Raw genomic sequence first — 25,478 nt, forward strand, 5'->3', positions numbered from 1 at the left:
ACTCAGCGCAGACACGGCCATCATGATGAAGCATCCAGAGGCCTGCGCAGCTCCAACACACATGCGCCTGCAGCCGCTCACCTGAGCCCAGGGTCCGCAGAGAAGAGCGGTCATACTTCTTCACCCAGGAGTCCTCAAACTTCAGCAGCAGCCGGTAGGCTGTCGGGGCGCCATAGAACTGATTGATCTTCAGCCTCTGCACCGTCTCCCAGTACCGACCTATGAGAGGCCCCGGGTCATGTCACCTCCGTGAGCCTCACTCAGAGGTGACCCACGTTACCATGTGCTGGATGTATACAAACACCTGCAGTGTCCACGAAACCCACTCTGTACCACTGCTGGAAGGGGAGGGGCTCCCCGTGCGCCACCTCCGCACACCCCACATGGGGGACTGGAGCCATCGCCTGGCCCTGGGCCTGCCAGCCCACGTCCTGACCCACGTGACACAGCAAGGAAGCAGTCAAAGGGATGTTACGGTGAAGTAGCACCAATGCAGAACCCACATCCAGGAGGACATACACAGCCTCCAGAGGTGACCAGTGCTCCCTGGAGCAGCGGTGACACACAGGACGCACGGGCCCTATCACCCCCAACTCACTGAGGCCACCTGAGACGTGCCTCCCATCCCTAGCCAGGCCCCCTGCATGTCTTCCAGGAGCTCAGCTGGCCTCTGCAGGAGGCTGGAGAGGACCCAGGCAAGGGACCAAAGTTCTGGGCACAGAGCTATCATTGCCGTGGACTGCCTGGGCGACAGCCTCGGTACAACTTCCAACATCCAGTCACATTTGAACAGATGCTGGAGGACGCGGTGGCATGAGGGAGGGAGATGCCAGGAGAGCAAGACGGGGGTCCTCAAAGGAATGCCACTCCATGGCAGCGGCTCCAGGTCACACTGCCCGAGTGGCCCGAAGGACAGGCAGCAGGGGACCCAGGAGGCTGGCCACTGGCCTGGGCTTCGAGGAAGGGCAGGATCCAGTCAGGTGGCCGCAGAGGTGAGAGGGACGTTAGGGTGGGTGGTCTCTTGAAGCCTTCAGAGGTCAGACCCTCTCCACTGCTCGTGTGACCCCTCTGCACACCTGGCCTGGCCCGGCAGCTTTGTCATCGGGACTCTCCACCACTCGCCCCACACCCCCCCAAACCTCTGCTCCTTCTTCCGGCCCCTCCTGCAGCCCGCACCCGCATCAGGGTAAACCGGAGTGCTCTCAAAAAGGACACTGGTCGCTCCATTGCAGAGGGGCCCGTACACCACATAGCTGTGTCCCGTGATCCAGCCGATATCAGCCACGCAGCCGAAGACGTCACCTGGCCGGTAGTCAAACACAAGCTGCAGAGACAGGGGAGGGGCTATCAGGAGCTTGGCAGCAGTTCCTGCACGTCACTGGGCGTGTCCTGTCACCGAGCCCAGCTGTGGCAGAGCAGCCACGGCGAGGATCCGGCCACTGGGGACAGCAGAGAGAGCCAGACTCCAGAGAGGACACTCCAGGAGCCCAGCACAAAGCCCACCCATGTGCCAGGAGCCACCCAGCACTGGTCCTGAGGTGGGGTTGGGGGGCAGAAGTCAGGGCCTTGGGGGAGCCGGAGAAGCCTGTGTCCTAACACAGGTGGGAGCCACGTGTGTACCCACAGGCGAACTCCATCCAGTCCTGTGTCTAAGATAAGGGCACCTCTGCCTTTAGTGGTTTAGTCGCTAACTCATATCTGACTTTTGCGACCCCATGGACTGTAGCCCACCAGGCTCCTTTGTCCATGGGATTTCCCAATCAAGATTACTGGAGTGGGTTGCCATTTTCTTCTGTATTAAGTTACACCATAATTTTTAAAAATCTTTTAAAAAGGGCAAAAAAACAAAAGCCAAATTGACCGAGAAACACATCAAGCATCATCAGCTTTTAAGAACCTGAGATATGGCCATCTCCTTATTCTTGCCAAAGGGTCAAACCTGAGCCTGACTCAGTCTGCAGGTCCACCTGCCCGTTTGTAGGAGACAAAGGGAAAGAGCGACACAGGGCCGGGCGCTACGATGGACAATGTTTAAGGCAGTGAAGGGATGGAGGAAAATCCACCTGTAAACATGGCTTACCCGCAACTACCAGTGTGCGGGAGACAGTGAAGGACGGGGAAGCCTGGCATGCTGCAGTCCGTGGGGTCACAAAGTTGGACACAGCTGAGTGACTGAACAACAATCAGTGGGCAACAGTAAGCTACAGTATCTAGGGATGCACGTTAGGGTGACAAAACTAGGAAACCAGGGCAGGGACACTATAAAACCCAGTATGCATGTCGAGGGGCAAGGGGGGACTCTGATCAGGTGGGCCAGGAAGGGGCTTCCATGTCAGGCGGAGGTATTCCTGTTTTTGACTGAAGTGGGTTTGTTGAGCAATCATTTGTGAAATCACACATTTCATTTTGACGGTTTTCTGTATCTGTGTTTTTGTTTTATTTAGCTGGGCCAGGTGTTAGTTGTGGCAAGCAGGATCTTTAGTCTTCACTGCAGGATCTTTAGCTGTGGCATACAAGATCTCGTTCCCTGACCAGGGATTGAATCTGGACCCCTTGCATTGGGAGCATGGAGTCTGAACTGCTGGACCGCCAGAGAAGTCCCTGTGTCTGTGTTCTCTTTTGCAGTAAAGGTGGTTTTTAACCTTTGGATGAGCAGTCCCATCTCCTGCTGCCACAGACACACCCTGAGGTCCCCCAGCAGTTCCCAGACAGCACAGCGGTCCCAAGTTGGCCAGGACCCTGCGGAGCTGTGAGCAGAGGCTGAATCTCAAGGAAACAGCACTCCTGCTCCACCAGTGAAGCAGGACACCCACACCCCAAAGCCCACAGCATCCTGAGACTGAGAGGGTTTTAATACAATGCATACCCACCATGCCACGTTTTTCAAGAGACTGGTGTTCTGTCTCCTTGCCGTTCTTGGAAGGACAGCAGGTGCCCGGGACCAGCAAGACACCCCGACACCACCACTCACATCCCTGAAGCCTGCTCACATCCCCGCCACCCTTGCAGACTCAACTTCCCTTTCCCTGAAGAAACCAACAGTCCTAACACCTTCAGCACATGCACGGACACACACATATGTGCACACTCACAGACACACGCTTACATACAAAAGGCTGAAAGTTTCTATTCCTAATGCTTTAAAATGCCCTCACTGAACTGAAGAGAAATTCAAAAGATGGTCCCACCTTTGCATCCCCATTGCTTCTGCTCATGCAGACAGTGCCCTAGTAACACTTGAAAACAAATGAAGACTGTTTCACCACATTGACAGCTTCCCTAATGCTGTGTGTGTGTTAGTCGTGTTCATACTCAGTTGTATCCGATTCTTTGTGACCCCATAGACCCCACCACACTCCTCTGTCCATGGAATTCTCCAGGCAAGAATAATGGAGTGGGTTACCATTCCCCTCTCCAGGGGGATCTTCCCAGGAATTGAACCCAGGTCTCCCACATTCAGATTCTTTTCCATCTGAGCCACCTGCTACTGCTAAGTCACTTCAGTCGTGTCCAACTCTATGTGACCCCATAGACGACAACCCACCAGGCTCCCCCATCTCTGGGATTCTCCAGGCAAGAACACTGGAATGGGTTGCCATTTCCTTCTCCAATGCATGAAAGTGAAAAGTGAAAGTGAAGTCGTGTCCGACTCTTCGGGACCCCATGGACCGCAGCCTACCAGGCTCCTCCATCCATGGGATTTTCCAGGCAAGAGTACTGGAGTGGGGTGCCATTGCCTTCTCCGATCTGAGCCACCAGGGAACCCCTAGTGCTAATTTCGTTAGCATTAGGGAAATAGGGAAACACTTTGACCCATTCTTCGACTTCTTAGTGTTCAGTCTCAGTAGTTGCATTTTCCAAAGTGTTCTGACTTACCCAACGTTTCAGTCTTTGCAACACGCTCCCCAGAGCTGAGCAAGGGACTTTCAGACAAGAACGGCTCCGTGATGATCACGGTCACCCAGCAGCCAGACAACAGGGGCTTTAACATGGATAGTGTCAAACGTAATACCTCATCTGCCTGGCCTGGTTCTAGCCATATCTATTGTTCTGCCTCACTTCCACAACCTCAGAGCTGCCCACGAGTGGCCAGCACTCACAGGCCGCATCTCTGCCTTCCAGCACTGGCTCCTAGTCCACACTCATCCATGAGGTCCGCCTCCAAGTGACTGACCTGGCTGATCAGCATAGCACTCCCCCAAGCCCCCCAGTGACTGAAGGGACAGGGCCCTAGACCTCAGCCAGACTGTGGGTGCTCTCAGTGTCCAAGCCTTGCTTGGATAGACCTGGGCTTCCGGGTCACCTGGCCAGTCTGCTCCACTGCTGCTCACGCTGATAGGGGCTGAGTTCTGCCTCTGGCCAGAGAAAGTCAGGTCCACAGATAGTATCCTGAGAGCTCGTCCCTGACCCCTTGAAAGGGTCAGCTCCTCCCCAAGGCAACCAGGGATGCACAGTAACCAGAACCCCCCACCAACCCACTCATATTTAAATGAGTACTGATTTTTAAATGCATTTACTGGAATAAAGCTGTTCCAGATCATTTGCTTCATAATCCTTAAAGGACGGCCCTCTGGATGCAATCTCCATGGACTAAATTTAAGTTTCCTCATAAAAGCAAATCTTTAAAAAAATTTTTTCCTTTTAAATTGAGGCCCCAGTAAGCAGAGCCTAGAGGCCACAGTACTTTAGAGGCCCATGAAAATGTTTTACTTTCTTTTAAAATCAGATCCAAAAGATCTCTTAAACAGAAGAAAGCATTTTCAAAAATAACAGCAATGTACTCATCCTTACACCAGTGCAGTCATATGGGAGAAGGGCCCAGGAAAGCTGGAGTGTCCAGGGCATCCAGTGCCGGAAAGCAGCTGTGCCAGCAGCATGGCAGGCCCCACAAAGGCTCAGCACACATGTGATGGGCTGAGGACAAGCAGGAGACATGCGTGCGGGACCCAGGCCCTTCTGACAGGCACAGACACTGCCCCATAAGCCCACCCCTCCAACCACGCTGATGCCAGCACTCCTGGCCCTGCTCTTGAACACAGCAGCAGTTGTGGCCCCCCAGTCCAGCCTCCCTTGGCCCCTCCCCCAGATCACCCCAGGGTTGTGCCTTACCCGGTGCGTCAGGGCAGCGTAGAGCAGGTAACCCGCCTGGGTGTGGACGAGCCCCTTGGGCTTCCCGGTGCTCCCCGAGGTATACAGGAGGAAGAGTATATCCTCACTGCCCATGCTCTCCGGGGCACATACCGGCTCCTCCTTGGCCATCTCCTGTGAGGGAGAGGACCAGATGGCCCATCTAGGATAGAGACTTTGCCCCACACCCAGCCTCCCAGAGACCTCCTCTCCCCCATAGCCGCAGGACTTGGGAGACCAGGCTCAGAGTTCACTTTATCTAGCCCGCCCTAGTTAATGCCAGATTAAAGGATGGATCCTATCATTTCGTTATGTGAAGTGTTTCCCTCTGTTTGTGGACTTTGAGTTCCATCTTCCCCACCAGGATGGAAGCCCATCAGATAACACAAAGGAACACTGGGCACCTCTGGGGGACCCAGATTGAGAACTACACTCTGATAAGACCCAGTTAATCCAATGGCAACCTCTTCTGCTCAAACTATACAAAAAAAGATAGACTCACCTGCTCAAGGGAAACATCCAGATGCCCCATGTGGACCTTGTTGTCTGTCCTGTGAGCCACCAGGACATGCTGGACGGATGGGCAGACCTTTATGGCTTCGTCCACGATCTTCTTCAGCTGCACCACGCGCCCTCCCCGGAGTCCTTGGTTGAAGGTAATAACCACCTTGCACTGGGCTATCGGAGTCAAATGCAGGAATTTATGGTCAGTTTCCTCCCCACTCTGACTCTCACAGCCCAGACCACCACACGTCCCAGGCTTAAGGGTGTGATGGAGAAAGTCCATCCTTGAGCAAATGTGAAGTTCCATCTGCTCTGGGAACTTCGTGCTCAGAACCTGGGAGGAGTGGCTATAATGGAGAGAAGCCACCGGAAGCTCAACTCTTCCAGATTCCCACTCCCACCTGCTCTGGGGGGACCCTCCACCACCCACCCTCCACCCACGACACCCAAACCTGGAATAAACTGAAGGGATCAGGGCTAAGGTGGGCTACTGTACAACTGGCCCCTGAGGAAGAGCCTGGAACAAACATCCAGCTGCCCTGCTGACGACCACACATGGCCCTCAACCTGTGGTGTGGGCACAGAGGCCTGATTCGGAGCCATGGGCAGAGGTGCTGGGGAACCACCCCACTCAGCAGCCCTCAACCAGGTTCCTTGCCCCTTGGGGGTCATGCTGATGCATGGGGCCCCATAGCCTTCGGGATTCCCATGCGGTCTGAGACCTGGGCACCCATGGGGGCAGGTCCCCAGCCTCACACCCCACAGCCCACAATGCCTCCCAGGACCCCCTCCCCAGTGAACTGCCTGCACTTGAATTCTCACTCCAGGACCAGCTCCTGGGGCCCTACCCGAGGCACTAGTCTCCCTCAGCTTCGCGGTCTGAGATGCACTTTCGAAAGGCATGCTCACAGCCTCTCTTCCTCCCAAGCAAGAACCCTGGAGGTGGCACAGCCCTCCTGGCCACCTGAGACAGGTGGACAGAGCCTGCCTGAGATTCTCCAGGCCCGTCTCCCTGGGCGGGGACTGTCCAGGGAAGCTCTGCATCGGGCAGGAAGGGAGACGGGCCAGCCGAGGGAAAGGACATATGAGGCAGGATGCTCAGGATCCCCTGGAGGAGACAGCAGCCCCTGCCCATCCTGGGTGCTGGGACCCCGGCCTCCGTGATGCAGGCCTTCCTCCTGGTGCCCACCTGTGCAAGGCCTCCCTGCCTGAGTGGTCCTCCAGGACTGGAACCTCCAGGCCCTGGCAGATCCAGTCCCCAGGAGGTGCTTGGGGAGCCTCCACTCCCTGAGGCCCCTGAGGACGGGCAGCAGGGCCGCAGCAAGTGCATCAGCACAGGTGGGACCATAGACACTTTGTGGGAATTTGCTTTCACCCTAGTTTTTTTCTTTTTTACCAGATCTCAGCATCTGTATTTGTCTGTGTTTGTTTGTTTTAATATTTAGTTATTTTCCTCTATGCTGGGTCCTCGTTGCTATGCATGGGCTTTCTCTAGATGCAATGAGCAGAGGCTACTCTCGAGTTGCCATGTGTGGGCTTCTCATTGCGTGGCTTCTCTTGTTGCAGAGCATGGCTCTTGGACATGAGGGCTTCTCGAGTTGCAGCTCGCAGGCTCAGTGGTTGTGGCACATAAGGTAGTTGCCCTGTGGAAACGTGGAATCTTCTGGGACCAGGGATCAAACCCATGTCCCCAGCATTGGCAGACAGATTTCCCAACCACTGGACCACCAGGGGAGTCTTATATTTGTTTTTAATTGCTCCCATGGCCAATTACCACAAATTTAGTGTCTCAGAACACCCATTTTGTTTTTTTAGCTTATGGTTCTGTAGCCTGGGTGAGCTCGGCAGGGTTCTCTGCTTAGAGTTTCACAGCCAGTATCAAGGGGTCAGGGGTTGGGGATCTCACCTGAAGCTCGGGGTAGAATCTGCTTCCAGGCTATTCAGGTGTTGGCAGAACTCAGTTCCATGTGACTGCAGGACTGAGGTCCCCACCTTGCTGACAGTCAGTCAGGGGTTGTCCTCAGCTTTTAGAACCACTACACCCTCCCCGGGGCAACACCTCCTCATCCTCAAAGCCAGCAAAGGCAGGCCAAGTCCTTGCCCCACTTTGAATCTTTCTGACCTTCCTCTCTGCCACAGCTTCAGCCAAAGAGAGTTCTCTGTTTTTAAGGACTTGGGTGGTCAGATTGGGACAACCCGCATCATCCCCCACCTTAGCACCCCATCACACCTGCAGAGGTCATCTGCCACGGAAGGGACATATTCACAGCTACTGGGGATTTGGGCACTGGCAATCGCTCGGGCCACTCTTCTGCCCCACAGCCTTTGCTATGAGGGAGCTTACATCAATCATGTGCAAGGCCACATGAAGAGGAAGAGACCCCTGGCCCCTCCAACCATCCAAGCCAACCCAGCTGATGTCCCAGATACCACAGAGCATGGTGAAGCCATTCCCACTATGCCCACCTGACTCCTGCCCCACAGAATCATGAAATATAATAAGAAAGTATACTATTCTAAGTACTGACTTTTGGAGTAGCTTGTAATACAGCAACAGATAACCAAAATACTACCCTCACTGACCCAAGAGAACACAGACATTTGTCCCAATAGGGTCTTACCCCCAGGAAACTGACATCTGAATGGAGGTGTAGGGTGTTGGGGAAGAGTTGCTTAATGGCAAAGTTCTGGAGAAAAGCTATAGGAGTTTTCCCTACTGAGCCTCTTGGAGCTGACTGGGCCCTGCCTTCCCATGGCCTGGCTGTTTAGGATTCCCGAGGTCTAGGAGTTGCCCTGCATCCAGTCACCAATTCCCCAGAATCAGCTGCTTTTTCTTATTTCAGAGAATCTTAACAGAAACATTTGGTAACTATGACCACATCAGCAAAACAGAAAAGGAGCAGCCTAATGTAATGTTAACAGCAGCAGCAGGATGCCTGGGTTCAAACCCTGCATCTGTCACTAAACAGCAGTATGATCCCAGGCAAGTGACTTCACTTCTCTGTGCCTTGGTCCCCAGGACCACATGGCTTCACTGGAGAATTCTACCAAATAAAAATAAACTAACATCAATCGTTCTCAAACTCATCCTAAAAATTGCAGAGGTGGAAATGCTTTCTCACTCATTCTATGTGGCTAGCATTACCCTGATACCAAAATCAGACAAACACATCACAAGAAAAGAAAACTACAGACCAATATCCCTTATAAACACTGATGCAAAAATTCTCAACCAAATGCTAACAGACTGTATCCAGTAGCATAGCGATAAGGTTATATATCATGACTGCTGCTGCTAAGTCACTTCAGTCGTGTCCGACTCTGTGCGACCCCATAGACGGCAGCCCAAAAGGCTCCCCCATCCCTGGGATTCTCCAGGCAAGAACACCGGAGGGGGTTGCCATTTCCTTCTCCAGTGCATGAAAGTGAAAAGTGAAAGTGAAGTCGCTCAGTCGTGTCTGACTTTTAGCGACCCCATGGACTGCAGCCCACCAGGCTCCATGGGATTTTCCAGGCAAGAGTACTGGAGTGGGGTACCATTGCCTTCTCCAATATATCATGACTAAGAGGGATTTATTCCTGGAACGCAAGGATGTTTCAACATACGAAAATCAAGGATAGATATATATATCAGTGGAGCATAATAGAGAACTCAGAAAAGAGCCCTCAAATATACAGTCAAGTTAGTTTTGACAAGGATGCCAAGACCATTCAACGTGGGAAAAATCGTTTCTTCAACAAATGGTTCTGTTATTGCTGGATATGCACAGATTAAAAAAAATGAAGTTGGACCCTTACCTCCCACCATATACAAAAACTAACTCCAAATGCATCAAAGACCTAAATGAAAAAGCTAAGGCTATTAAAAACACTCTTAGAAGAAAACACAGAGACCAATCTTCATAACGTTGTATTCAGCAACTGAATCTTAAATAATACACCAGAAATACAAACAACAAAAAGAAATAGATGAACTGGACTTTATCACAATTAAAAATTTTTGTGCATAAAAGGTCAATATTGAGAAAGCAAAAAGACAACACAGAGAATGAGATAATTGTGAATCATATATCTGATAAAGGTACAGTATCTACAATATATAGAGAACTCACAACTCAACAACAACAAAAAAGACAAATGACCAATTAGAAAAAGAGCCAAGGACTTAAGCAGACATTTCTCCGAAGAAGACACAAATGGACAACAAGCACATAAAAAGATATCCAGTGATATTAGTCATTTGGAAAATGCAAATCAAAACTACAATGAGATACCACTTCCGACCCACTGGGACGGCTATAATTATTTTAAAAGGAAAATAAGTGTTGATGAGGATTTGGGGAAACTGGAACCCTCACACATTGCTAGTGGACATGGAACACAGAGCAGTTCCATTGGAAAAGTTTTGCAGTTCGTCAGTAAGTTAAAATAGATTTACCACATGTGCCAGCAATTCCATTCCTAGGTATACACCCAAAACAATAGAAAGAAGGTGTTCTTGTACATAAACGTTCATAGCAGCTCTATTCACAATAGCCAAAAGTTAGAAACAAGTCAAAATGCCCATAAACAGATAAATGGATAGACAAAATGTAATCTATCCATACAGTGAGATATTATTCAACTACAAAAATAAATGAAATACTGATTCACACTACAACACAGGCCCACCTTGAAAACACCATGCTTGGTGAAAGAAGTGGGACACAGAGTGCCACACATTGTAGGAGTCCGTTTTTACAAAACATCCAGAACAGACAAATCACAGAAAGAGAAAGCAGATCGGTGGTTGCCAGGGGCTGGATGAGGGGAAATGGTGAATGCCTGCTTTATGGATATGAGATGTCCATTTGAGGGGTGGAAAATTCTGGAATAGTGATGATGGTTGCACGACACTGTGAATGTGCTTAATGTCTCTGAATTGTACACTTTAAAGTGATGCAATGGTATCAGGAAAAAGGAGAGGGTGGAAATGGCAAAAGTCTTATCTCATATGGTATTTATGAAGACTAAATTAAAATTATAGGAGATGACCTTCACAGATTGCTTAGACAGAGCCTGGCACACAGTAGGTGCTAAAGTTGAGAGAAAGAGAAGGGAATGGCAGCACCAACCCTGAAAGCAACAGGAAATGTTGGAAGGAAGCAGAAAGGCTCCCAAGTCTTTCCTAAAGAGGGTGGTCAGCAGAGGTCTGAGAACTCTGCCCTTCAGCTCTGTCCACTACCCAAAGGCAAGTCTTCTGTGAGACACAAAGAATTCCCAACGGCCCCCAGAACTTGGCACCCTCCTGGGGGAGCCAGCTCAGCAAGCCCTCCAGGATCTCAAGGGAGCAGGGATCTGGCTGTACAAACAAGGGGCCACCATGCAGACACTCTGCCCTCTGACACCAGAAAAAAAAAAGGAGACGATATTGCTCTACACACCTGTCTGGGAGCCTCTGACCTACCTGCACACAGAAAGTCAAAGATACACCACAAGGCCCATATCTGACTCCATCATTCCTCACCACAAAGGCTTTCATCTGTTGACTGATGGAACCTTCCCTATGCCTCCCCAGCCTTCTTTCACCCTACGTTTCTTCCTGCCTCCACTGCAGCCACATAGCCTCCTCCAGCGGATACCTATGCCGTTCCCTCCACCTGGAATCTTCCTTCTTCATGTGGTTCAATCCAGTGCACTTGGATCTCAGCTCATAGAGCAAACGCTCATTCAGCCACACACTGTGCTTGGCAGTGCCTGTCATCTGTCTCTGTGACTTTCAGTGATGTCTGCCACCACCCTGAGTCCCTGAAGGCCAAGGGAGACCCAGATTTCTCCCTCCATCCCACTGCCCACATGCTCACCATCGTTGATCCTCCCAGCCAAGGACCCCACACTGAAGCCAGCAAAGATGACATTGTGGATGGCTCCGATCCTGGCACAGGCCAGCATGGCAGCCACAGCCAGTGGGGAGACAGGCATGTAGATGGCCACTCGGTCCCCTCGGCGGACTCCATACCTCTTGAGTGTGTTGGCCAGGCGGCACGTGGTCTCCAGTAGCTCCCTGCAGCACAAGGGAGGGAGGGCCGTCAGAGAAGGGGGAGGGCTGGAACAGTTCTGCAAACTGCAGGCACTGCAACCCCAACCAGCCTGAAGAGGGCAGCCGCTGGAACACCTGGTACATGGGACAATCTTTTCAGAAAACATTGTAACTTTGTAGGCTGGTACTGACATGGATTCACGATCACACTGCTGAGGAAAATCACCTGCCCCTCGTCCACAGAGAACAGGGCTTCTCAGACCTGGGATATCTGGTCCCCGAGGCTCCTGACACATCCACCCTGAGAGGCCCCAGTTCTCTGGGTCAACACAGGCCTTGCTGAGCAGGGCACCCCCAATTCTGTGAAGCCACAGAACTTTGGGGAGGAAGGAAGCCCATGGGCCTGTGGCAGGACTGCGGGGGTGAGGGATGGGGATGCTGAACACCATGCCCTCACCTCACACACCCACGAGGCCCCTGCCTCCACTCCCAGTCTTAGGCTCGGCTAGCCGATCAGAGTGCAGCTGATTGATTGGCCTGAGGTTTGTGTATGACCCAACCCAACCCTGGGAGGATGACATTCCCCCAGAAACCAGGGGTCTGCAGCAGAACCAGGGGTGGGGGAAGTACAGGAGGGCAGAAGCAGCTGCACAATGAGTTCAACTCTATTTCCCAAGTGGTCCTGCTGAACCTCACTTCCCACAGGAAGGGAAGTTCCCCATTTTTGCTGCTTTTGTTTTATTGTATTTGTTATTTAACAGAAAGAGCTGGCATGGAAGGGCAGAGTAAGTTCGTCCCACACACATGGCTCCACCCTTGTGGCCAGGACCCAGGAGTGTTTGTGGTTGCCCCATGCTCAGAGACCCAGAAAGGGGCAGCCTGGCAAGGGCCACCAGGAAACAAAGGGGGGGTGGTGATAGGCTTTGGGGGAGCCCAGATGAGAGCAGATCACCAGCATAACCAAGCAGGACCTTGTAGGACACCGCTCCCCATATACTCCGCTTTAGCTCCTCTCTGAAACACTCAGATAACCGTATCTCATACACGTTCCTGAGTCCTCTTACAGATGCTAAAACCCCCACCAAATGGAAGAAATGAACTACTTGCAGCCTCTGGACCTACTGGAGCCTGAGGACTGATCATGTTAACAGCCCGGTTACCTCACCATCAACCAATCAGAGAACTGTGCACAAGCTGTTCACATACCCTGGGACTCCCCTCCCTCACCTGGACTTTAACAGGCTTTCCAAAACCCATCGGGGAGTCCAGGTGTTTTGAGCGCCAGCTACCCTGGACACCTGCTTGGCACCCTGCAATAAACGCTGCACTTTCCTTCACCACAACCTGCTGTCAGCAGGCTGGCTCTACTGTGCACGGGTGAGCGGAGTGACTCAAGTCTGGTTTGGTAACACAAGTGCGGCCTACACTCTCTCCTGACTCCTGCCCAGACTGGCACAGACCCCGTCCCCTCTCTTAAGGCTTTAGGACAAAAGCACCACTCACTGGCGCCCCATCCACCCTGCACCTGAGCTTGTGATGAAAGAAAGAGCACCCAGAGCGCCCCCAACAGCAAAAGCCCCAGAACCAGGGCCCAGAAACATGCCTCCTGTATGTGACAGCACTGAAGAGGCAGTCATGGTCAGTCACCCAGAAGGTGACTTAAGCGCAGCCCACATGCTGTTTTTAACAGCCCTGAAGATTTATGCAGTTGGTGCTGAGGAGATGGAGGCTCAAGTGTGTCAGAGATCAGTGGTGATGAAATCCTGTCCTTTTTCTACAGACGGAAGGATGGAAGGCAGCATTTTGAAGTGAAAGAAGGAACAGAATGGCCCAGACAGAGTGGCCTGGGTTACTCACTACAGTAGCTGGACAGGCATGGGAGCTCAGCTTTCACAGCCGGCACAAGATCACCTGAGAAACAGCACCTGAGAAACAACCCCTCCACCTTGTTGGACTGTCACACGTGTGACCGAGAAGCATCACCCACTCAGGACCCTGCCAAACATTCAGTAGAGATTATCTCTACCATCAGGCATCTTTGTTTGAAATTACTTTTAAAAGTACTAAAATCAACTCATTCACTTTGGTGAATTCATAAGATGTTAAAAATTCTGTTCTCGGTACCATGAGGGCAAGCTGGGCACCAGACCAAGGAAATGAGAGGAGAGTGTCCTCTGGCAGCCCAGCTCTGATGGGGAAGTGAAGGCACATGAGAGGGTGAAGGGCGTTCACCGCCTCAGTTTAGGGTACGATTGCTGAGGGCAGCAGGGAGAACTTTCGGGAAAGGTCAGCGGTGGGGAGGAGGAGGAAGGCAGCAGAAGGGAGAGGATTCCTTCCGGCCAGAAGCTGCCTGGCGACCAGAGCTGGACAACCGACCTGTGTGGCCCTGGGAAGGTGCGGAGACCAAGCGACAGTAGCCAAGGTGTTCCCTGGAGGATCAAGGGGCCTCCCCACGGGCCCTGCCACTGAGTCCGCTAGGTCCCGCACTCTTTTTTTATATTTGTTTATTTTTGGTTGTGTTGGGTTTTCGTTGCTGTGCAGGTTTTTCTCTCATTGTGGCAAGTGGGGGCTCCTCTCTAGTTGCAGTGTGCAGGCTTCTCTTTGTGGTAGCTTCTCTTGCTGTGGAGCACGGGTTCTAGGCACACGGACTTAGTTGCTCCATGCATGTGAGATCTTCCGGGACCAGGGATGGAACCCGTGTCTCCTGCATTGGCAGGCAGATTCTTTACCACTGAGCCACCTGGGAAGCCTGGGTCCCGCACTCTTGCTGCTGCCTCCAGAGAAGTTTCTGATAAAGAATCTGATCTGGGTAAAGCTCTTGAGTTTACTGCCCTTCCTGTCCTCTCCACCAAGGCCATAAAACTCAGGGTCGAAGAAATCCTTGAAACCTCCTTGGGGTTCCTGGCCCCATCAGTCCAGCCTCTGCTTAAACAGGGGCTGGGAGTCACCTCACACAGCACTCCCTCTTTCTTTGCTACTTCAATAGAGAAACAGTCTTCCTAGAATCAGGCCAAGATTTGTGGCTGTTCCATTTCCAGCCCTTGGTCCAGTTCAGGCCTTTAAAGATGTCCAGAATAACTCTGTCATGCAATAACAGCCCTTAAGATTCCTGGAACACTCCCTCCACCATCCCACAAAGCCTTTCTCTCCCAGCTTCTCTCCCCCAGCCCTCCAGGAACCGACTCTTACACCCTAGAAACTTCCAGGTCACAAAACAGACCCCAGCACTCCCATGGTGTCTGCTCGGGTCAGAATAAGGAAACCCAGACCCTTGACCCCAATTTTATATTTAACCATGTAAATGAAGAACACATTTATTTTTAATGCTTAACACAGGTGGCCCCAATTCAACATGAGGTCACTAACCCACTAACTATCGCCACACCCAGAACAGGACTAACCAGGGCTTTGCCCTATCACAATCAGGGAATTAATTCTCAAAATCGGACTTTCCAGACTATCTATTTGTCCCTATTTAATTCCACCTCAATTTCTACTCATCTTTCCAGCGCACCCATTATTTTTTTAAAACTTGGATTTTTGTTAACAATTTCCTCCAGACTTACACCACTGGAGAATAAGGTCAGCAAACCTAGATCTTCAAATCACGAAAATGTACATGTTATGCAAGTGATCCTCCAGGTACTTAAAAATTTACTCCAGGGTACTCAAAAATCATCCAAAAGCTGTCCTTGGATATTCATGACTTCTCAGACTTTCACAAACCGATATGCTGCTTCTATATCAAATAGATAGTGCAGTCACTCAGTGACCAGTGCTCTGGGCTGTCCCTGCAGGAAACACTGCTTCCTCCTTGCCTGTGGGGTTTTTCCAAGGGACAGTGACATGCAGCTTTCTGAGAAATCACCTAACAAAATAAGTTTGAGTTCTATTTTCCAGTGCGAGGAGCAATACATTATTCGTCAATCAGGTTCTGAACAAGCTATCTACGTTTGTCTGCCAGGAGACGCCTCAGGGCCACGCCTTCCATGTGGAGGCACGAAAATGACAGGCACAAATACACAGAATTGCCTCGCCTTCAGGGTGCTGAACAGCAAAAGGCTGCCTGGCCTTGGGGAAGAAAGGAGACCTTTCACAGCCAACTCTAAGCTTCAGCTGGCAACGCTAATCCAACCACAAGTATGTGAAATCAACACAATACCTGCCTGAACACAGACAGAAGAAAGCCATCTCTGGTCCAGCTCAATAAAAACAGGACACAGCTGGACAGACCCGGGGAATTAAGATAAGCGTGGGGGGTGTGTGTGTGTGTGTGTATGTGTGTGTGTGCACGTGCACGTGTGTGTGCGCGCACACGCACTGCTGCTGTATCTAAGAAACTAATGTGGAACACACAACTTGCTTACTTGCTACAATTACTGTGGCTCTTGTGTTCACTAGCTAAGAGGCTACCTCCTTCATTGTCCACTTGCCCCACTGAGTATCAGCTTCCCTTCAGCAGGGATTTGTTCACTGCCTTCCTCCCAGTATCCAGAACCGGACCTAGTGCAGAATAAGGTGTGTGACAGATGTCTGTGGAATGGAAGAGACCAGCAGGTAAGCCTGAAAGAGCCCAGGCAGGCACAGGGTGACTGGAGCCTGGGGTCTAACCGTGAGTGCTGGTCCACCTGCAGATGCCTCCCAGCCTCCTGCACTGAGAGAGGGTCACATTGGAGGAAACATCCTGCCCCTCAGAGAGTGCAATGGGCAGGACAACCCCACTGTTAGGCCAGCCCATGGCTACTCCTCTGTCTACGCTTCCTTCTGCCGAGAAGGGAAGGAGCCCAGGGAACGGTGTCACTGGGTGTGTGGAGGCCTGCGACAGTGTCTTCTCTCCCCTAGCCTGGTGCTGACGGGAGGGGTCAAGCCCAGGGTCCAGATGAAGGACTGGACAGGACAGGTCTTCCTTCAGTCTGCTTCTCTAGACTTGACTTCTTTGGCTGCCCCAGGTCTCAGTTGCAGCGTGCGGGATCTTAGTGTGGCACGCAGGCTTAGCTGCTCTGCAACATGTGGGACCAGAGTTCCCCAACCAGGGGTAAGACCCACCTTCCCTGCATTACAAGGCGGATTCTTAACCACTGGATCACCTGGGAAGCCCCTACTTCTCTAGACTTTGCTATTCTCTTCAGTAAGCCATTTCTGGAAGGTGAAGATGGTAAGAAAAGCGAAGGTTGGCAAGAGAAGTGGGGCACAGCAGAAGGGACCCCTTCCCACAGAAAGAGGCTTGCCAGGCCTCGGGACCATCCCCTTCCCTCTGGCAAAACTCCTCTGGCCCAGACATTACTGTAGCCACTAAATCTGATCTAACGTGAGGCCATGTGCTTACTCTGCTACTTACTGCCACCAGAGAACAGAAGCCCAGGAAATTCAGCTGAGCGGGCTCATAACCCAAGTATGAAATTCCTCTCACGTCATGATTCGATCTCGTGACCATGACCTTGAGCAAAGGTAAGCTGCAGGGAACTGTAAAGCCACTGCCACATGTCAACACGAATACGCCCAAGCTGCCCTTGCCAACGAAGCCCCAGACACGCTCAGGGTTCGAAGCAAACAAGAGATGAAACACCACTGCTGACCCTAGGCCAGCCAGTGAACTGAGGCTCACTGAAGCTGCATGTTTTCTAAATTCCTTACAAAAAGTAAATGTATTTTTCTTGAGGCTTTGCTATACTCTGTGGAAAGTTATGAACTCAGAGAATTTCCCTCTCAGGAGAGTGTCTCAGTGAAGGACATCTGATTAGAGGTGGGGCTCCCCCCTACCCTCAGCTCCCCATACACCTGGGTCCTGACTGACCCAACCATAGTATGGTCCAATAATAGGAGTACTTCTAAGGCGGTCTCCAGGACTCCTGTGGTCTGAATGTTTGCACAGTCCTTACCCCCAAAGAGGGTAGCACTAGGGGGAAATTAGGTCATGAGGGTGGAGCGCCATGATGGGATTAGCGCCCTTATAAGGGAGAATCCCAGGGATGGGGGAGCCTGGTGGGCTGCCGTCTCTGGGGTCGCACAGAGTTGGACACGACTGAAGCAACTTAGCAGCAGCAGCAAGGGAGACCCCATGGAGCTCCCTTTTTCCTTCCACTAGGTAAGGACACAGAGGGAAGGCACTGGCTATGACCAGGAGAACCCAACCAGCAGACGACCATGCTGGCACCTTGATCTTGGGCTTCCAGCCTCCACAACTGTGGGAAATAAGTCTCCATTATTTCTCAGCCCCCTCTGTCAGTGGCATTTTGTTACAGCAGTCCAAACAGACCTACAGGGTCTGTACAGCCAAAAAACACAATGTTGTAAAGCAACTATACTCCAATAAAAAAAAAGGACAGGACCAAATCTGAAGTTCTAGGCACATATAAGAGCATCCTATAAACAGTAGCTATAATTACTGCAGAAAAAGGCAGAAAAAGAAAATGGGTGACAATGGGTGGTTCCTTAACAGCAGGAAGGAGAGTGAGGATGTCAGTTTACTTTTGTGTGAATTGCAGGCAGCTGCGTCATTGGCTCAGGGTGAATAAGGGTCACCGCTGTATCTGAATACAGTTACAGAAGCCCTCCCCTGCAGCCCCGTGCCCTGCAGTGGGTACTGATGGGAAGCCCTTGCTTGAGGTGGGAGGGGTCTGAGAAGGATACATCACCCACAATCGAGGCCGCTGTCAGCAGCAGGTTCTAGGTACTCAGCCACAGCCCGGGGTTCTGAGAGGCTGGGGGAAGGCAGGTGCCCCCTGCCCCTCTACCACCTGTCGTGTCTCCCCCCCACCTCCACCAGCTGCCCCATCTTCTCCAGCCATGCTCACCACCCACTGTGAGCACAAGGACCCTGCCATCCAGGCAGCCTCAGCCACCCCCAGGCCCCTGAGGGTTCACTGCCCAGAGCACTCTCCTCCTACCCTCCCCACCCCACTCCCATTCACAGTTCCTTCAGTGACAACAGCTACTGAGCAGATGTCCTGTGCCCAGCACTGCTCTGAATCCTAGGCACATCCATGGAGCCTCACAACAGCCCAAGGGTTGGAAGTTACCATCACCCATTCCATTTTCCAGATGAGGAAACTGAGGCACAGAGGAGTTAAGTGACTTCTCAAGGCTATTCAGCTGAAAGGGTCAAGAATCAGGTCAAGATTAAAACCCAGTCTGGCCCCAAGGGCTGCTCTCAAAACCCACAGCTTCAGAACAACTTGAATACTATTACAAAGGCTCCCAGACTTGACAATTTTGCCATTGGCCAAGTCCAGTGTAACAGTTTTTCTTTGTTGTTGTTGTTTAGTTATTAAGTCATGTCCGACTCTTTGCCACCCCATGGACAGTAGCCTGCCAGGCTCCTGCATCCATGGGACTCTTCAGGCAAGAGTACTGGAGTGGGTTGCCATTTCCTTTTGCAGAGGATCTTCCTAACCCAGGGATCAAACCTGGGTATCCTGCACTGCAGGTGGATTCTTTACCACTGAGCCACCAGGGAAGACCAACATTTTTACTTGGGTTGGTTCAAATTAGCAAGAGAAGTGTTCCAGGCCACTCACAGTAGTTGAATTGAGCCTAATCGATTGGCTGCCGTCTATGGGGTCGCACAGAGTCGGACACGACTGAAGCGACTTAGCAACAGGAGCAGCAGCAGCAGCAGGATGGAGGAGAATGGGGTGGGGGGTGGATTTACTTCATGATTCAGTGTTTGGCCCCACATTCAGAACCACCTGCCCCAGGGTCTGTCTCCCGCTCAACCTAAGTCTTTCCCACCCAGACACCACCCTGTGGCACAGAAGTGACAGGTCAGACTTCCCTAATTCACGCCTGATTTCCCTTGGACCTCAGCACAGGCCTTCAGCCCAAGTTTTGTCTCTGGAAAAGGAGTTCTTTCCTTTCCAGACTCAGAGCCTCACTCACAAAGAGGGAGCCAGCACCAACCCACTAAGAACCCCTGAGTTTCCTGCCAGCCCCAGGCGAGAGAAGTCTGCGGCCCCAGTCCAACCATAACCAGCAGGGAGGATGGGGCTGTCAGCCCAGACCGAGCAAAGGAATTCACCCTCCCTGTGGCCCAGAAACCTTGCGCCAGCTTCCCAGAGGACACTGACTGTATTTGCTGATGGGAAATTGTCAAGCCTCCCCGGATCTGGACCGCCCCGCCTTCCCAGGTTCGGATGAGGTCCAAAACAGTCACAGGGGGCCAGCAGAGAAAACGAAGGGCCAGGCAGCCCCTCCTCCCTCCCCAGGCCATGACCCCTCCCCTGGTACCTACAGTGACCCCTCCTGCCTCTAAAAGCCTGAGAGCCCCAAGCCCGGCCCCCCAGCCACTCCAGCACCTGCATTTTCTGTACCTCAGCCCACAGCCACACCAGGACTCCACCGCCCTCAGGCCCACCTGCTCTGTAGCCATCCCTTGTCCCTCCTGAAGGCCACCTGGAGCTCTCTGGCGCTGACCTCTCCAGTCAGTATTCATGGTTAACTTTGTCCTGGGGTGGGCGCGGGGGGCCAGGAACACACGGCCCTTGTTGGTGAAGGGATGTGTTGTCTGCACACAGGCGTGCAGGCCTGTCACCAGGTTTGGCCACCCGGCAGCCCCACTGTTCACACCTTTACCACTTCCAAAACTCCGGAGCACAACCCACAGAGCAGACATTGCATTGTCTGACCCCCTTTCTGGCCTTTCCAGCTCGGGGAGCCTGAGAGTCCTCGAGGCCAGCTGGGCGTCAGGTCTCATGCTTTACAACTGAGGACGACTGCGAATCCCAGTGAAGATTGTAGGCGTCAGCCACCCACACAGCAGAGGCTGCCCAGGCCTAGGGTCAAGGCCAGGACAGCAGGCCCCTGGCTGGTTATAGGGAACCCTCCAGGCAGCAGGTCTCGGGCAGCAGATGGAAGGGTCTGGCACCATGGACACTGGCGGCTGCATGTCTGCTGAGCCTCGAGGTGGCCCTGTGGGATCTCAGGGCTGCCAGCCCCCTGGGCCGTTCCCTCCAGGGGGCCTTGATTTTCTACCTCCTGGAGTCTCGAAGTGGCCAAGGAGGGGGCGGGGAGGGTGGCGGAGGAGCGTGGCCGATAGGGCCTCCACACCGCCCAGGCACAGCTCTGGTCCCCACACCCCCAGCACACCGGGTCTGCAGCCGCCAGAAGCCCAACCACACAGCTGGAATAGAAGCCCCTCCCCTCCCGGAAGGCTGGTCCCAAGGGGCCAGGCGGAGGCCTTCGCCCCTCCCTTTACCCACCCCCGGGTGCCTGAGCTCCGCCCCTCCCCTCGGCAGGCTGCTCGTCCTCCCACAAGGCGAGGCCCTCCCACATTTCGCACAGCCGAAGGGGGCTCACAGAAACAGGGGGCCAGTGCCAAGGCAGGCGATTGTTATTCACACTGAACGTCAGCCAGGGGCTTCCCAGAAAGGCCCCGTCAAGAAGGTCGACTCTCGTGGAGGACATTCCCACTACGGTGCCAAAATAGGGCCATTCTAAAATGTGAGATTCCAAGAGCTTGCTCAAAAGAAGAGGGAAAAACAGTATCTTGTAGAGAAGAATTCAAAGCATTTGCCAGCTTCAAACTAAAGTCTCAAGGAAACTTAAATACTGGTTTAAAACCAGCTTGATCCAAGTAACTCAGGAGTCCTGCCGGATTCTGGGAGCCTGCATGGGGATTCCTGACCGAGTTCTGCAGTCAGAGTTACTCAGAGGCAGGCAGGGGACACCGCACACAAGCCTGGCGGCCCTTGGCCTCTTGTGCCCCAGCCCAGAGGAGCCCACCCTCACAAACCCACTTCCCCTGCCTGACAGGTGCCCCTGTTCTGGTGCCTCACGGTAAATGGCGCTGGTTCATCCCAAAGCACCCCACCTCTCCACCACCCTATACCAGTTAATAATCCTCCCCTTTAGTTGCCCTAATTTGTTAATACAGGAGTTTGCTCGCTGCAAACTGTAATTCATCTGCGGGTGAGAAGCGCCAGGTGCAAGGTTGGGGGCTGGGAGGAGCAGAAATGCTGCCTTTTAGCAGACCCTAAATTATTCTCCCAAGGTGAGGTCCTCTTCCTGGAAAACCCACCCACCCCTCCCAGCACCAGCAGCAGCAGGGCCACCAGCCCTTCCCCTCATCAAATCTGAAATCCTTTCCTGGCATCCCTTCGCCTGGCCCGGACCTACAGCTAAATGAGGCTTGTATCCTCCCAGATCCTGGCCTGGGCTTTCATTTCCCTGGGCTGCTCAGCACCCAGCACCCAGGGGAGGAGAAAACAGGCTCCGTGAGCCAGAAATGTTCTCTAGGTCGCCCATAGTCGGGGATAAAGCGGGTGGGAACACAGGGCACCTACCCGGCTGCCCCGCCCTCAGCGCACTGGCCTGTGAAACCCTCCTGGCCTCTCAAAACTCACTCCCAGGACTTCCTCAACGTCGTCTCCAGCCACGTCCCAGCGAGACTTCCTGCTTCCTCCTGCCAGAGCCCAGGTGGCCCTTCTGTGACAGTAACAAGTGGCCACAACCGGGACACAAGCCAGCCTCTGAGGAGGTACCTCCAGGCTTCAGACCTCGCCGCCCCCTCTGCCCAGGGCTGCTGTCTGGCTGCCGCAGACAGAGGGGCGCCTCAGAGCCTGGGGACCATCCTGTGTTCCCAGTGGCCCCTCTGCACTGGGGCCAGTAATGCTCAATGCCGGCTGCCCCAGGGAGGAGGTGCCCTCCATGGGGCGGGGGGGGGGGGGGGAGGGCGGGCATGTGTCTGCTTTGCGCCTCCACAGGGGCTCCTCACTGTGCACCCTCTATATAAGAAAGCCCAGCCGGAACCACCACAGAAATCACCCCCTCCAGGGCTGAAGCCACAATGGAAACTCCACTCAGCTCACGTGTGGGCACATGGGGGGCGGGGGAGACAAGGCCTGCTCTCCTCACTGCAGCCCAGCCACCCAGCTCAGCTGCACAGCCTGCCCGCGACCGCAGCCGCACTGCCCTCACAGTAACCCACATTCACAGCGGAAGGCCAAGCCAGGGCTAAAATCTGCTCCAGCTTTTTTAAAAGGTCACGTCTTGGATAAGTGACAAGGTTCTACTGTAGAGCACAGGGAACTATATTCAATATCCTGTGATAAACCATAATGGAAAGCGATGTGAAAAAGAATATTTATATACATATATGCATAACCGAATCACTTTACTGTACAGCAGAAAGTAACACAACATTGTAAATCAACTATACTTCAATAAAATAAAGTTTTAAAACAACTGTAAAGGGCTCATGTCTGGACCCCTCCTCAGAGAGCCTCAGATGGGAGATCCTGGGTCAGGGCCTGGTGAAGACTCTCAGCCCACTCTGTGCTCTGACTGGGCACCAGGCTCAGAGGCACCCCCTGCTGAGAGGCCTCGAGTGCAGTACACAGGGGCCAGCCACAGCTGTCCACTCTGCTCCCCGCCCTCTGTCCATTCCCCACTTGGAAATCCTTGGCCCAGACTCCAGGCTCCAGGCAGGCAGTGGTCTTGAACTGTCCCCCACCTGTCTAGGGGAAAGGGATTTGTGTTTGTGCACATCCCCACCCCCAAGCATCTCTAGAATCTGTCTGCTTGAACAGACCATGAAGGACCAGCTTGTGAAATAGGTACGTGGACGGCTGGGAGGAGCAGCAGCCAGTGCTATCTGGCTGAACCCCCTCAGGGAGACACCCAAGTTATCTGTGCCTGCCTGGCGTTACAGACCTCAGGCAGTGCCAGAGGGCCCAGGATTGCCGGCCTGCTGGCTCCCTCAGACGGGTTCAGACACACCTCTGTGCAGAGGCAGGCTGGAAATCAGCTGGGCGGCCCTGTGGCCCGGGCTCCGGCCTCAGGTCACAGGCTGCCCCTCCTCCCCGGGAGATGTTTGCCGGCCATCCCAGGCTGATCCCTGCCCCTTTACTTCCCATCAGGAAGTGAGTACCACGCCTGAAGAAGGAAGCGTGTCTGGAGGACAGAACCCCAGCCAAAGAGGCTGTCCTTCTCCCAGAGCCACGCGGCCAGCACCACACAAGGCCCACCGCGCTGCCTAGTGGCCTCCGTGCCTCGGCCCGGCAGGCAGGAGGCGCCCGGGAACTGGCACAGCCAGCGCTGCAGACAGCCGTAGGACAGGATGGGGACACTGGGCTGCCCCAGGGTTCCCAAAGCAGGTCCTACCAGACCTCCCGCACCCTAGGGAGGCACAGTTGGAAATACATGCCAACAGCACTGAGAACTTGAAGGCAGCGTAGACCCCACCCCCAGGCAATGGCCCAACTCCCAGAGTAGGAGCAGGGCGGTGTCTCTGCAACCCAGGAGAGCAGTCCAAGGAGGATCCTTGGACATGGAGAGCAGGCTGTAGATACGTGCACGTTTCGGGTATGTGTGCAAGGGTGTGTGCGCACATGTGGACCCATGTGTCACTAGTATTTGGGACAGAAGGGGGTTCATGTTACAAGCTCTCTGCTGATTCTTCAGATGCACTTCCTCAGAAGAACTCGGCAGACTCAGAAAGGACAGGCCTGTGCCCCTGAGCAACAAGACGGGTCCCCCGAGCTTCAGACAGACAAGGCAGGTGGGGTCCCAGGAAAGCACATTGCCCTCGGCACCCTGGTCCCTGAGAACCTCAGCCCCACACAGCCTCCTTCAAGGGCTCTCAGGTCACGGGTCTGGAACTTTTGTCTTCGGGCCACCAAGGCCTGTGACCGTCCTGGGGCACCTTGGGTGCCACCACGTGAGACACTTGGCAGGAGTGCACTTCAGTTTAGTGGCAGTTTATATGCTGGCAGGACAACCAGCACCAAGTGTAGGCAGCTCTCTTCTGAGACAGGAGGGAGAAAACCTCACATTGAAAACCTAACATGACCAGGAAAATGATTAATCCAGGTCCCTCAAAAACTAGCTGCCATTACAGACAACCCAGTCACACGCTTCTCTTTTCCCTCAAACAGTAAATAGCAACAGTCACGGGGCATTAAGACTAGCTGAAGTTTGTAAAACCATTTTGTTAGGCTGAGTCTGTGTATTTTTAGAGAGAATAATAAATTCTTTGCCTGCACTTATAGGTTTATACCTGCTCAGGGCAGCTTTGCAACGGAAATGAAGTTGTTCTTTGTTTAACGAGCTGGCAATCTTCCTGAGACTCTCCCACAGTGACAACCACACACTCAGAGGCTCGCCCAGAGGCCCTCAGAGGCCCGACATGGCCCAACACCAGCTCATGGTCCGGATCCACAGGAGGACAGGAGGAAATTAGTCCATAGCTGGACCCCCTTCACCTCCTCCACCCCCATCACAGAGCCTTCATCTTCTACCGAACAATCACACATAGATCAAGTTGGGCCAGTAAGGGTGAAGAACTCTGGAGCGGCTCACCTGTTAGAGCAGCGCCCCTGACTCCAGTGCGCAGAGCCCGGGGCTCCCAAGCCACGTGGGGTTCGGAGGGTATCTGTCCAGGGGATCCAGCTCAGTGCAGTGATGGGCAGTAAAGGCTGAAAGGGACTGTGACAGCTGAGGGTATTGGGTGCAGGGGGAGGGATGAGCAGGGCAGGGCCCGCTAGGAGCCACGGCAGATTAACAAACGTCACTTTGCTGCTTCTGCAGGAATCCACCTGAACACAGCTTTACCAGGCCTGGTGCACTTGATCTGTGATAAAACCTGAGTCTGAGAAACAAGCAGGAAACCAGGGGTCCCTGGGGCCTGGAACTCTGAACTTTCCTCCTGCTGTGTCCCTTTCCTCCCCTCCCCATCAGCCAAGCACACCTGCACCTTCTCTCTGTTCCTGGGATCCCTGGGCTAGGACTGGACGTTCTCTCTCCATCTTCCTCAGGCTGCACCATCTTCCTGAGGCTGCTCCTTGTCAGCAGCACCTCAGCTTGAAGGTCATGTAAAGCGACCTTCACTGGG

General features: G+C 53.2%; 1 protein-coding gene across 2 annotated transcripts in view; it reads right to left on the minus strand.

Annotated features, from left to right (window-relative positions):
• ACSS1 (acyl-CoA synthetase short chain family member 1) overlaps positions 1 to 25,478 on the minus strand; it is a 44,982-nt gene that overhangs the window by 9,420 nt on the left and 10,084 nt on the right. For both annotated transcript variants that reach the window (XR_011466488.1, XM_070381189.1), the window contains exons 3-7: positions 11,475 to 11,674; positions 5,630 to 5,805; positions 5,110 to 5,262; positions 1,177 to 1,324; positions 82 to 219 (exon numbers count right to left, since the gene is read on the minus strand). Coding sequence is in view for 1 of the 2 variants with exons in the window: in XM_070381189.1 (XP_070237290.1) it covers positions 82 to 219; positions 1,177 to 1,324; positions 5,110 to 5,262; positions 5,630 to 5,805; positions 11,475 to 11,674 (815 nt within the window). In the remaining variant the exon portion in view is untranslated. The remainder of the gene's footprint in view (positions 1 to 81; positions 220 to 1,176; positions 1,325 to 5,109; positions 5,263 to 5,629; positions 5,806 to 11,474; positions 11,675 to 25,478) is intronic.

This window comes from Bos mutus, chromosome 13 (assembly GCF_027580195.1).
Source record: "Bos mutus isolate GX-2022 chromosome 13, NWIPB_WYAK_1.1, whole genome shotgun sequence".
NCBI classification, from domain to species: Eukaryota; Metazoa; Chordata; class Mammalia; order Artiodactyla; family Bovidae; genus Bos; species Bos mutus.